Genomic DNA, 14392 nt, shown 5'->3' on the forward strand with positions numbered 1-14392 from the left:
AATTAAAATGATTAACTCACCAGATGTAAGTGCTGGAGCATCTCCACGTATCTGCAGAGGGAAAGAGGGTTGAGGCTGCATTAATCCCCATCCTGTGTAAGCCCAGGAGGGTGACGTTTTGTTTACAAGCTCAAGGCCACAGGCAGCTCCTTGGGGACTCACGCTTTCTCTGAAGATAGCAGTTCCTGTGCGATGACAAGGGCTCTGGACTGTCCTTCCACCTGTGGGAGGAAAGAGAGCAATCAGGTGGGACAGGCATCAGTGGTTTCTAGGAGGCCACCATGCTGCTGGAGGCAAGTTCCAAGCATTTCTCAGACCATTTCCTGGTACGCATTACCTGTATGTTCTTCAACAACTTATTTAACCTCTCTGCACCTCAGTTTCCTCATCTGTAAATGTGGATTTTATTTTATTTTAAAAATGTATTTATTTTATTTGAGACAAGGTCTTGCTCTATCACCCAGGCTGGAGTGCAGTGGCATGATCTCAGTTCCCTGTAGACTCGAACTCTCAGGCTCAAGCGATCCTCCTGCCTCAGTCTCCTGAGTAGCTGGGACTATAGGTATGCACCACCACACCTGGCTAATTTTTAAAATTTTTTGTAGAGACAGGGTCTCACTACATTGACCAGTTCAAGGCTGGTATTGAACTCCTGGGCTCAAGCAATCCGCCCACCTTGGCCTCCCAAAGTGCTGAGATTATAGGCGTGAGCCACTGAGCCCAGCTATAAATGCAGATTTTAACAGAACCTAACTCTGAAGGTTGTTGAGCTAATGCCCAGCATGGCACCTGCCATTTAGTAAATGCTCAATGGCCATGATGATGGCATGACCTTTATATCCCACTTCATGACCCCACCAATCCTGAGCAACCTGTGGTTCCCCGTACTGAGGAATTCTGTCTTTTCTCTTGCTTTTGTACATGCTGTTCCCTCAGCGTCCTTTCCCCCTCCTCTACCTGGCTAACTCCTAGTCATCCTGTAAAACTTAGCCACGGCAGCACCTCATCCAAGAAGCCTCTCCTGATCCTCCCCACTCAATGGCCTGGGCTAGGTATCCTTTCTGAGCATCCCCCTCTCATGACACTTATCATTACTGTGAAACAATCACATCTCTCCAGGAGGGCAGGGACCAGAAACTTCTACCTCTGCATGACCAGTGCTTAGCGTATAGTAGTTCTTTGTTGGCTGAAAGAGTGAGTCAGTGAGTGCACATTCATTCCCCTTGGGAAGCACTAACTCTGCAGGCTGACCTCAGATGGTAAGCTGTTTAACCCATCTGAGCCCCAGTTTCCACAACTATATGATTTGGAAATAGACTGAGATTATGTCTATAAACAGGAAGGATGGGCAGGGCTGAGACAGATGTCTGGGCCTTCTGCCACAAGCAGGCTCCTGCTGGGTGGCCCCAAACCTGCCGGATATCAGACACAACTAGTGGCTGAGATCCAGAGATGCAAAGACACGCTGTGGCGGCCTGATGAAACTGACAGGGGAGGCTGTGAATGTGCAGGCATGGCTGGCTGTGGGTGGCCCATGGCAGAGGGCACTCAGCTGGGAACACCTGCCTCCTGGTACAATTCTGCACAAGTCACTTTCAAAGTCAAGCCTCAGTTCCCCATATGTGGACAAACTAACTTCTAAATTCCCTTCTGTGCTGAACCTTGCGTGTTACTAAACTTGAGGAGCCACTCGTCAAGTGAGTGATCCACTCTAGCGATGAGAAAATCACTGCTGAGAAAGTCACTGCATAGTGTTGTGGTTAAAAGCATGGGTTCTGAGGCCGGGCACAGTGGCTCATGCCTGTAATCCCAGCACTTTGGGAGGCTGAGGCGGGTAGATCATGAGGTCAAGAGTTTGAGACCAGCCTGTCCAACATAGTGAAACCCCGTCTCTACTAAAAATACAAAAAGAATTAGCCAGGCATGGTGGCAGGCGCCTGTAATCCCAGCTACTCGGGAGGCTGAGGCAGGAGAATCGCTTGAACTCAGGAGGCAGAGGTTGCAGTGAGCTGAGACTGTGCCATTGCACTCCAGCCTGGGCAACTGAGTAAGACTCCATCTCCAAAAAAAAAAAAAAAGGCATGGGCTTTGGAACTAGGAAGTTTCCTGCCTCTGACTCTTATTTGTTGAACAAGTCATTGAGCTCTCTGTGCCTCAATTTTCTTACCTGTGAAATGGCCACAGTAGGAGAATAGTATCCAGCACATATGCATGTCATAAGGATCAGATGAGCATCTATATAGAGAATCTCTCACACTTGGAACTGTGCCGGGCACACGGCAAGCACTATGAAATTATTGGCCATCATTATCCTTGTTGTTTTTGTCACCGAGGTGGTGCCAGAAACAAAACCAAGTAACCAGCGATAGAATAAGAAAAAAAAAAATTAGAGTCAAGTAGGGGAAAGGCCTTAACTGCAAAATGAAGGCTGGGCCACTCCTCTGACAGTAGCAGCAGAGAGAGTGGAAAGCAAATGGACTCTGGAATTAATCATATCCATTTCAAACTCAGCTCCAGCACTGTTTCACGGTATGACCTCTGGTGAGTCCCTATCTCTGAGCCTCAGTGTTTTCGCTGAGATCTGGTAGAGAATAACCAACCCGGTCTCACACACTGGCTTCTTGAGGATGCGTTTCTGACTCAGGGCCTCTGCACGTGCTGTTTCCTCTTCTTGCAATGCTCTTCCCCAGATCTTCTCACTTGTACTTTCTGGTTCTTAAGGTCTCTGCTCAAAAGTCACAACCTCAGCACAATCACCCATGACTGCCTGACCTAAAGAACACCCCAAATCATTTTCCACCCTGGGGTTTCTCCATCTTGGACTGTTGACATTTTGAAGAATAGTTTTTGCTGTAGAAGCTGTTCTTATGTATTACAGGACAACTAACAGCATCCCTGGCTTCTACCCACTGGATAACAATAGGAGCCTCCACTCCCTCATCCCCCACTGTGACAACCAAAAATGTCTTTAGACACTGCCAAATGTCCTAGGGCTTGGGGTGCTGCAAAACGTCACCCCTGGTTAAGCACCCCTGCCCCATCTTTATCCTGCTGTGCTTTTCATCAAGCAGACACGCACCAGAGCAACCTGGGCTCGCCCCTCTGCACTCAGCCTTCCTCACTCCGGATCCTCAGAATGTGGCCACAATGGCACAAAGACAACTCTGCTGGAAATCAAGATGCCTGGATCCTCCCCCAAACAAGGCCATGGGTGGCTGTGTGGCTGTTGGCGAGTCCCTCTCGGATGCCTCCGTTTCCTCATCTGGCAAACAGGTGAGCATTCCTACCCTGCCAGGATGAGATGACATGATGGATGGCAGCCGTCACACCATACCCAAACTTCTGGAGTTGCCATCATTACCACTGTTACAATCTCCAAGCTGTCGAGGACAGGCTTTTGGTAGGGTCCAGACACGGGCCCCTCTGCACGTCCCACCCAGCCCCTCCTGCCAGACGTGCAGACTCTGGGTGGGATGCACGGGGCAGTCCTGCTTCAGTGACTCTGGGATGATGGATGTGTCTTCGCCAGGCAGCTAACGGGGAGGCCTGGCAGGCTGTGTGCCCAAGGCACGCAGAAACTGCTTCTGGGCGTTGCCCAACTGGGCCATTTAATATAGATGTTTGTTTAACCAGGAAATGAACTCCGAGGCTGACGGCAGCGTCCAGGGACAGGCTTCTGGGAACAGGGCTCCTCCCAGGAGCGTGGGGGTTGGGGGTGCCAAGGCCCATGCTATTGCTATGGCATTTCTCAGGGTGAAGCTCTGGGTGTTAACATCAGGCCACCTGCCCCTGCCTGAGGCTGTCCCCAGGGCCACCGGCCTTCTCCCTGGTCCCCAGCAAACCAGCTGGTTCAACATTTGGGTATTCTGGGACCCAGGCAGGTTGGGAGGGGTAGTTCTTCCTCCAGGGAACCTCAGTGTTAGACAGTGGGTCACACAAAGAGTCAGGAATCCTGGTCCTCTGTCTCCATGCTTTAGTTTTTCCAACTGTAAAACTGAGTGCTCAGCCTCCTTCTAAGACATCAGTTCCCAAAATACAGTCTGAGAACCTCTGAGGGTCTGTAAGGTCCTCCCTTTTCCAACTACACATCTGTGTGAGCCTGGATATTATTCATTTAAGTCAACCAAAACAATTCCAACCCACTGGGTGGGCAAGTGGACAGGTGAATCCAGCTACCTTCTGTTCAGCCAGACATTAGTATTTGTAAAAATGTAAAAATGCCACTCTTCTCTCTGTTTTTTCTTGATTGTTTTAGAAACTAGGGTTGTTGGGTTGTTTTGTTTTGTTTTGTTTTGTTTTGTTTTTGTTTTTTTTTGGCATACAAGTGCTACTTGTATTAACATGTAATGGGTTTGTTATCTTAAAATGTATTAAAAAATGTTTTAGAATTTTCTGATTTACTTTCTAATGTGGTAAACATTGAAGATATGTGATTCATAGAAATAAAAACTCTTTGGGGCCCTCAATCATTTTTAAGAGGGGAGGTGGGTCTGAGACCAAAAACTTTTGAGAACCACTGTTTCAGAGGTTGTCACACAAAGACAGCAAAGGGTTGTGGATGGCAAAGCTCTTTGTAATCAGTAAAAAGCTACAGGGAAGTGAGGCATTAGCATAACTGTATTATTATAGGGGCCAGAGAACCCCAGGCCTTTTGGCCTGTCCCTCAGGATGGTCCCCAAGTACGCACAGGGTTCACACAATCCTTCCCCACAATGTCCTACCTGTGGGAGAGTAAGGAACAACCTCAAGATGCCTGTCTCGTTGCCTCCCCTCTCTGTGTACAGGCCTCCTGGGTCCACACCTGCTCGACCTTTAAGATGGTGTGGGCTGATGTTAACACCCACCTCTTTCTTTCACTGGTCTCTGCCAGTCCTTTGCCAAGCTCCATGCCCCCAAGGCCTCTGTGTCTGGCTCAGCACACGCCCCCATCAGTTCACACCTGTCCCCCCACACCTGCAGTCACTGAGCACTCCAATCTGAATGCCCTGTGCTCACCTCCTTGAGACCTCCTCCTCAGATGTCTCTCAGCAGTGTCTCCCTCCACTCCTTCCAGCCTGGGCCTCACCCACACTCCACACTGTTCTGCCTCTGAAGTCCAGGCTTCCCACCTTTCATCTTGGAACCAAGCTCCGACCCTCCCTGCACCCTTGACTGACCTCTCTCTCACTCACTCTGAGCTCCAGCCTCCTAGCCATTCCCACAGCCTCCTTCTTCCATCACCTGCATCCTTGAGTGGCTGCAGAGGCTCCCAGCACTTACAGAAAGGGGCCCCTGTGGCTCAGCCCAGGGCTGTTCCCAGTCCCCTCCACCACTCCTCCATGCCTCATGGAGCTCCAGGTGATCCCTTAAGCCTACTCTATTTTTTCCTACCTCTGGGTGAATTTGGCTCACACAGTTTTCCCATGCCCAGAATCCCCACATAGCCTCAATAAACATCTCTAGGTTACAGGCTACACCTGAGGTGCCCCCGATGCCCTGTATGCACCAGCCTCCTCTGCCACACAGCCCCCCTAAAATAACCCACATCCGCACACAAGGAAGGGGCCATCTTCTATGGCTGTTTCAAGCCCTGGGGAAATTTTCCTTGTGAGTCTTCCACGTGTTGAGGGTCCCAGGAAGGGGCCTGCTGGAGTATTCTGAAGTCACATCTGGAGATGGGAGAGTGGTCAGAAACCCAGATACATGGGGCATTAGGCTCCAGGAGAACACAGACTCCAAGTCCCCTGGGGATCACCGGGGCAGGCAGAGAACATAGGTCGGGGTTTCCAGCACAGCCTTCAACAACTGCTGGAAAACTCAGAGGCAAGGACTCAGGGAGAGGTGGCTCACTCTTTATCCCAGCTGTCACCTGTGTTCCTGGTGGCAGCACAGTAGGAAGAGGAGGCAGAGGACAGTGAGTGCTTGCCAGGACAAGCGAGGGGAGAAGGATGGACCGAACAGCAGCCCCCTGGCTTCCCCAGGACCAGCTGGTCAGTTTCCAGATCATGCTGACTAGTCCAGTTCCTGAAGTCAGGCTGGTGTGAGTGTGGGTTTGGCTCAGCTACTTAAAAGACCTTTAATTTTGGAGAGATCTTTGGTTCTGGCTATAGTCTGTAACAAATTTGCAGAAGCAGCATGCTATCTTGGAACACCCTGAATGAGGAATCAGGAGGCCTGACTTCTACTCCTGACTTGGCCTCCAACCTGCTGAATAGCCCTGAGCAAGGAACAAGTGACAAGCTTCAGTTTTCCTTCCAGTGAGCTCCTCTATCACTGAAACTTCGTTGAACAGTAGCTCGCCACCTCTCCCTCCCTCCACCCCCAGCAACCACTACTCTACTCCTTGCTTCTGTGAATAAGGCTATTTTATTTTTTAGAGACTTAGCGATCTCATTCCATCACCCAGGCTGGAGTGCAGTGGCACCTGGGCTCAAGTGATCCTTCAGCCTCAGCCTCCTGAGTAGCTGGGACCACAGGCATGCACGCCATCACACCCAGCTAATTTTTTTATTTTTTTTAGAGATGAGGTCTCACTGTGTTGCCCAGGCTGGTCTCCAACTCTTGGCCTCAAGCGAACCTCCTGCCTTGGCCTCCCAAAGTGCTGGGAACACAGGAATGAGCCACCATGCCTGGACCTATATTTTAGACACCTCATGTAAGTGGAATCATGCAGTATTTGTCCATCTGTGACTGGCTTCTTTCATTTAGCATCAAGCCCTCCAAGTTCATTCACATTGTTGCAAATGGCAGAATTCCCTTCCTTTTTATGGCTGAATAATATTCCATTGTATATACAGACCACATTTTCCTTATTCACTCACCCAAGGACGGGCATTAAGAGTGTAGATCTGGCCGGGTGCGGTGGCTCACACCTGTAATTCCACCACTTTGGGAGGCCAAGGCAGGTGGATCACCTGAGGTCAGGAGTTCAAGACCAGCCTGACAAATACGGTGAAACCCCATCTCTACTAAAAATATAAAAATTAGCCGGGCATGGTGGCGTGCGCCTGTAGTCCCAGCTACTTGGGAGGCTGAGGCAGGAGAATCTCTTGAACCTGGGAGGCGGAGATTGCAGTGAGCTGAGATCGTGCCACTGCACTCCAGCCTGGGTGACAGAGCTGCCTCAACAACAACAACAACAAAAAAGTGTAGCTCTTACATTAAACATTCTTGCCACAGTGAAAAGAAACAGTGGTCTCTAAATGCTTCTTTCAGCTCTCTCACCTTTTGGAATCCTAAGAGAGCGGCTGTGATTGTGATTAGCAGCTCCCCATGTCTGATGGCAGGAAAGGGCCAGTGCTGGCTCAAACAAGACACAGCCCTCCTCATCTCACTTAATTCCAGAAAGGTCCAGCCATGACCTCAAACAGCCAGCTAATGGCTGCATTCTATGCCTTCGTCCCATCTGTTCTTGCCTCCTATAAACTTTCCTCCTCCTTTCTATTTAACTACATCCTGCTCTCTTGCAAGGAGCACTCAGGCCTCATCACCTCCTGGAAGCCTTCCTGACTGCTCTCTTACAACAGAGAACCCTTCCACTGCTCATGGTTTAGTTCACACAGCTGGGTATGGGGGTTGCCCCTGAGACCTAAAAATAAAATCCTAAACTCCTCAACTGACTGAACAAGCCCCTTCTTGACCAAGGGAACCCCAGAAAAACCTTAAAGACTGAGTTCCCAGTCATGACATGATGGGAGATTAGACACGCATCATTATACTCCTTCCCTCTTTCAGTTTAGACACAACATCTGACCAGCACTAATGTTAAAATAGAGATCACAAGACTGACAGAATGGACTCTGTGGCAATAAGATACCAAATTATAACAAGACCTAGGGTTGTGCCAGGCAAGGGTTAAGCCACACACCCCACACTTAACTCTGTTCTCATTGCCATAAGGTTTTTCTTTTTCACCAGCAGCTAAACAAGCACTGGCCTCAAGATAGGCAATGTTGAAACAATTGCAGCTCTTCCACCATCAGACACTGACTAACTAAGCCCCCTGTTCTGCCAGCCAAGCTACAGCTCTGATTGGACAAGAGACTGACTTCTATGACTTTCTCCCAATGAGAGACCACCGACCACGGACTGGCTCTGGCTGGTTTGAGAAGGCTGTGCACTGAGTGCCTTCATGCTGCCCCTGCTTTGTCTTTTGACATATAAGGCCTAACTGTAATACATTCAAACGTTAAATCTCCACCCCAAGGTGAACATGGGACACATGCAACAAGCATGCTTGCTTATCACACGTACACACTGCCTTCTTTTATGAATATCCACAGCTCCTCCTATAACTTGATGAATATGTAAACTTGTCCAACCCCTGCAGCATAAATTCCTGTCTTATCCCTCCCTCCCTCAAGGCAGGTACTTTGAGTATCTGCTTTGAGAAGCTGCTAAAGGCTTTAGCCAGAGGCTCACTTCCCAGCCCAAGAGAACAGCCACCTTTTAGGCTGTAAACCTTTATAAGAAATAGTCTCTTCTCCAGATTTATAGATCTTGTCATTTTTCAGTTAAATTCCATAATCTTTCCATCTCATGTGCAACCTTGGTTTATTTTTTAAAAGTGTGACATACAACATTCAGAGAAGTACATAAAATATGAATATAAAGTGTAAAGATCATCACGTGAATTGCTTTTTCATTCTCCAACTCAACTGTAAGTTCCCCAAAGCTGGGACCCCATTAGCTTCTTCTGTGGCATCTCCCAGAGCCAAGGGCACCGCGAGTGCTCCACATAGACTGGGTGATTGTTGCACATAGACCAGAGTTCAGACTTCAGTGAGCACACACGAGTCACTGAGGATCTTGTCAACAGGCAGATCTGGGTTCGGCAAGTCTGGGGTGGGACCTGGGATGCTGTGTTTCTAATGATCCCCAAGGTGCTAGGGTGCTGTTGGTCCACAAATGGCACTTTGGCCATAGGCCATTGAGAGAGAGACAGTGACCACCACCAAGTCAGGAAGGAGAAAGCAAGACTGAGTATCACCTGTGGCCCACATCCCAAACACTAGGGCAAAAGGCATGTCTGAGACTTAACAGAGAGGAAACTCAGCCACAGAACAAGCTCTCCCAGGGCCAGGGGATCCTAACCTGCCCAGCCCTTTGGCCCTGGCTGCCTTCAATCACCCCAAGGCCCTCAGCAAGGCGTGTGAGACATACATGTACCCAGGATGCCTTCCAGAACCTTGGAGCCCCTCTTCTCTCCCATCCCCTCTGAGTTGTGTCTGCCTCCCTCTCCCTCCTCTGCCACCTGCCTTACAACGTCTCTTGTGTTACTGTACTGAAATGCAGTACTCTCTGCATGGCTACGGGGGAGCCAGGGTGAAGCAAAAGGAATATTAAAGATGCAGGTTGGACTCCCAGCTCTGCCACTCACTGTGCAGAGTAAGTTACACAGGGCCAAACAAGTGTTTTCATTTTATTAAACTGTCAGGCATTTGAGTTTGTTTTTCTTATGTAAATGCAGAAACTGGTTCTAATGTATTCATTTGCTTATTAACTTATTTGAAGATATTCATTGACTACATCTTAATGTACTAGGCAGCAAGGACACACCCATGAACAGGATAAACACAGCGTCTGCCCTCCTGGAACGACTGCCAGGGAAAGGCAAACAATGTGCAAGAAAACAGAGAAATAAAGAACAAGACTACAGCATAAGGAAATAGCCAGGAATGCTGTGACAGAGCATGGAAGAAGATCTAGGAGCCCTCTCTGAGGAGGTGACATTCAAATTGAGACCTGTAGCCAGCCACAGGGCAGGGAGCGCATTTCTGGTGGAGGAAACTCCAAGGGCTAGGAATCCAACTTCCAAGGGATGTAAAGGACCTCTTCAAGGAGAACTACAAACCACTGCTCAGTGAAATAAAAGAGGACACAAACAAATGGAAGAACATACCATGCTCATGGATAGGAAGAATCAATATCGTGAAAATGGCCATACTTCCCAAGGTAATCTATAGATTCAATGCCATCCCCATTAAGCTACCAATGACTTTCTTCATAGAACTGGAAAAAACTGCTTTAAAGTTCATATGGAACCAAAAAAGACCCCGCATTGCCAAGACAATCCTAAGCCAAAAGAACAAGGCTGGAGGTATCACGCTACCTGACTTCAAACTGTACTACAAGGCAACAGTAACCAAAACAGCATGGTACTGGTACCAAAACAGAGATATAGACCAATGGAACAGAACAGAGCCCTCAGAAATAATACCACACATCTACAGCCATCTGATCTTTGACAAACCTGACAAAAACAAGAAATGGGGAAAGGATTCCCTATTTAATAAATGGTGCTGGGAAAATTGGCTAGCCATAAGTAGAAAGCTGAAACTGGATCCTTTCCTTAATCCTTATATGAAAATTAATTCAAGATGGATTGAAGACTTAAATGTTTGACCTAAAACCATAAAAACCCTAGAAGAAAACCTAGGTAATATCATTCAGGACATACGCATGGGCAAGGACTTCATGTCTAAAACACCAAAAGCAATGGCAACAAAAGCCATAACTGACAAATGGGATCTAATTAAACTAAAGAGCTTCTGCACAGCAAAAGAAATTACCATCGGAGTGAACATGCAGCCTACAGAATGGGAGAAAATTTTTGCAATCTACTCATCTGACAAACGGCAAACATCCAGAACCTACAAAGAACTCAAACAAATTTACGAGAAAAAAACAACCCCATCAAAAAGTGGGCAAAGGATATGAATAGACATTTCTCAAAAGAAGACATGCATACAGCCAAAAGGCACATGAAAAAATGCTTGTCATCACTGGCCATCAGAGAAATGCAAACCAAAACCACAATGAGATACCATCTCACACCAGTTAGAATGGCAATCATTAAAAAGTCAGGAAACAACAGGTGCTGGAGAGGATGTGGAGAAACAGGAACACTTTTACACTGTTGGTGGGATTGTAAACTGGTTCAACCATTGTGGAAAACAGTATGGCGATTCCTCAAGGATCTAGAACTAGAAATACCATTTGACCCAGCCATCCCATTACTGGGTATATACCCAAAGGATTATAAATCATGCTGCTATAAAGACACATGCACACGTATGTTTATTGCAGCACTATTCACAATAGCAAAGACTTGGAATCAACCTAAATGTCCATCAGTGACAGACTGGATTAAGAAAATGTGGCACATATACACCATGGAATACTATGCAGCCATAAAAAAGGATGAGTTCGTGTCCTTTGTAGGGATATGGATGCAGCTGGAAACCATCATTCTCAGCAAACTATCGCAAGAACAGAAAACCAAACATCGCATGTTCTCACTCATAGGTGGGAATTGAACGATGAGATCACTTGGACTCTGGAAACGGAACATTACACACTAGGGCCTATTATGGGGAGTGGGGACGGGGGAGGGATGGCATTGGGAGTTATACCTGATGTAAATGACGAGTTGATGGGTGCTGACGAGTTGATGGGTGCAGCACACCAACATGGCACAAGTATATATATGTAACAAACCTGCACGTTGTGCACATGTGCCCTAGAACTTAAAGTATAATTTAAAAAAAACCACAAAATAAAAAAAAAAAACACTCCAAGGGCAAAGGGTCCGAGGTGGGTTTAAAGAGCAGACAGAACTCGTTTTATATCTTGCATGATGTGTGGTCGAAGAACTAGGTGTCCACTGAATTTTCTTTGATCTGTGATTAAGATATGGCAATAAGAAGATGACATGTCAGGAATTCAGATCTTCCACATCTCGTGCTAACATCCAAATAGCAAACACAGGAAGCAGGCAGGCCGGGGATGGGAAGAGGATGAAGTCGGTATGGGATGTGTTGAGTTTGAGGCATCTGTGGGGCTTCCAAGAAGGTCCCTAAAGGGCACCAAGAAGCTCCAGTCTGGGGTCAGGCCAGATGGTGCACTCTGGGATGCCACCTGCGTAGGGCTGGCCATGGCTGGAACGGGCTGCTGGTGAAGAGGGCACAGAATGAGGGCTGGGGGCTGGGGGCGGTGGAGCCTTGGGAAATGCCTAAGACAGCGGAGTCGACACAGTTGCGCGGTCAGAAACGAAGGAGAACCAGGAGAGGACTGTCAGGGAAGCCCAGGGAAGAGGATGTTCCCAAAGAGGTGAGGCCACCAGGGCTGAGGCTCAGGGCTTGTGTAAGAGGGGTCTGAAACGGCAGAAGGGGGTCTGGCTCCTGGATGTCAGGAGGGTTGTGCAGCACCAGTGACAGCAGTAAGGGAGGTGGAGTAGTTGGGGAGGCTTCAATATGGCCATGGCCTGAGGGAAGACCCGACGAATCTCTCCAGCCCCCGCTCCCCCTTCTTTACCCAACCTCATCTCGCTCCAGCCACAATGACCTCCTAGGCTCTGGCTCACAGACTCATCCCCGCCCTCCTGCCCCTGCACTGCTCTCCTTTGCCTGGAAGGCTCTGCCCTAGGGCTTCACAGTGCGGGCTCCCTCACGCCATTCCGCTCCCGCACAGATGTGTCCTCTTCATCCAAGAACCCCTCCCTGGGAACTGGAACCCTTCTGCACTATTGGCAGGAACGTAACAGGGTGCGGCTGCTGTGGAAAACTATATGGCGGTTCCTCAAAAAACTAAACACAGAATCGCCATATGATCCAGCAATCCCACTTCGGGGCATATACTTACAACAACTGAAAGCAGGGTCTTGGAGAGATCTGTGCACCCACATTCACAGCAGTACCGTTCATAACAGCCAAGAGGTGAAAGCAACCCACACATCTGTCAACGAATGAATGTGCAAACAAAATGTGGTCCACCCATACGATGGAATCAAACTCAGTGTTAAAGGGGAAGGAATTCCAACCCCTACTACAGAGAAGATGAACCTTGAGGACATTATGCTAATTGAATAAGCCACTCACAAAAGAACGAATACTGTAGGATTCCACACATGTGAAGTCCCTAGAGTAACTGAACTCATAGAGATGGAAAGTGGAATGGTGGCTGCCAGGGGATAGGGGAGGAGGTATGGGGAGTCAGTGTCTAAAGGGGGCAGAGTTTCAGTCTGGGAAGAGGAAAAAGCTCTGGAAAGGAATGGTGGTGATGGCTGTATGGCAACGTAATGTGCTTCATGCCACTGCACTGCATAATTAAAAATGGTTACAATGGAGGATTTTATGTTATGTGTATTTTCCCACAATTTTTTAAAAATGGAAAAATTAAGGCATGCTGTGTCTAAGATGCCTTCACCCCCAATCCCAGGAGCTCTGTTCCCCATGACCATAGCCAGTTTTTTGTTGTTGTTTTTTGTTTGTTTTGTTGCTGTTGTTGTCTTAAGACAGAGTCTTGCTCTACTGCCCAGGTTGGAGTGCAGTGGCACCATCTTGGCTCATTGCAACCTCTGCCTCCTGGGTTCAAGCAATTCTCCTGCCTTAGCCTCCGAAGTAGCTGGGACTAGAGACAGGTGCCACCACGCCCAACTAATTTTTTGTATTTTTAGTAGAGACGGGGTTTGACCATGTGAGCCAGGATGGTCTCGATCTCCTGACTTCATGATCTGCCCACCTCGGCCTCCCAAAGTGCTGGGATTACAGGCGTGAGCCACCATGCCTGGCCGCAAGTTTGTTTTTTATAGCACTTGTTACCACCTAATCCCATCTTAGGAGTTTTCTGGTTTACCTTCCATCCCCTTCCCTAGAATATGAAACTCCAACAGGGCAGGCAGGGACTGGTCTGACTTGTCACTGCTGTATCTTCAGCCCTTGAAAGGGTGCTTGCATGTTGGTCTTTCCTGACAATGAGCCAGGCACAGAGTAGATGCTCAGTACATACTTACTGAATAAATAAGTTTCTGTGGAAGAAGAGGAGGGACTGGGAGTAACCAAGTGAAGATACAGACAGTAGAGAGGCAGACAGTGGAGAAAGTTCATGTTCACTAGATGAGTATTGTTTTCTGGGAGTGGGAAGAACAAACAGGCTGTGGTTCAGAGGCCCTTCCCCGGGGCCCAGGAGAAGCAAGCATTTGCAGTGGAGCCAGCGTGCAGCTATGCATCTAGGTCTAGAAGTCCACAGCACAGAGAAAGTGCATGGTGGTGTTTAACCCCAGCTGGGGACTGGTCCAATGGCAACAACCAGGGTTCAGGTGGACCCTTCAATTGGAGGCAGATGGTCAAGGCAAGGCTATAAGGTCAAAGACCAGGGACACTGGTCCGCCGGCCCGGCAAGAGCAGAGCTCTGGGCATGTGGGCCTGGCTGGGCAGGAGCAGACCTGCCACAGAGGGTGTGATGACGGGAAGGGTCTGTTCCAGAGACAGGCCAAACTGGGAAACAAATGTGGCCATGAGACTCAGGTGAGGGAGGGGGTCCCTGGGAGGGGCTGCTGGCTGCTGGGCTGGTCTTGCAGAGCTGGTGTTTAGCCTGAAAAGGCCCCACTAGGCTCACTGTCAGGGAGGGCCAA

At 48.5% G+C, this 14392-nt stretch overlaps 1 protein-coding gene across 2 annotated transcripts in view; it reads right to left on the minus strand.

Annotated features, from left to right (window-relative positions):
* The window catches only part of FGD5 (FYVE, RhoGEF and PH domain containing 5), a 116411-nt gene that overhangs the window by 55265 nt on the left and 46754 nt on the right, over positions 1-14392 (minus strand). For both annotated transcript variants that reach the window (XM_025375710.1, XM_025375709.1), the window contains exons 3-4: positions 163-221; positions 21-51 (exon numbers count right to left, since the gene is read on the minus strand). In XM_025375710.1, coding sequence (XP_025231495.1) covers positions 21-51; positions 163-221 — 90 coding nt within the window. The remainder of the gene's footprint in view (positions 1-20; positions 52-162; positions 222-14392) is intronic.

Source organism: Theropithecus gelada, chromosome 2 (assembly GCF_003255815.1).
Source record: "Theropithecus gelada isolate Dixy chromosome 2, Tgel_1.0, whole genome shotgun sequence".
NCBI lineage: Eukaryota > Metazoa > Chordata > Mammalia > Primates > Cercopithecidae > Theropithecus > Theropithecus gelada.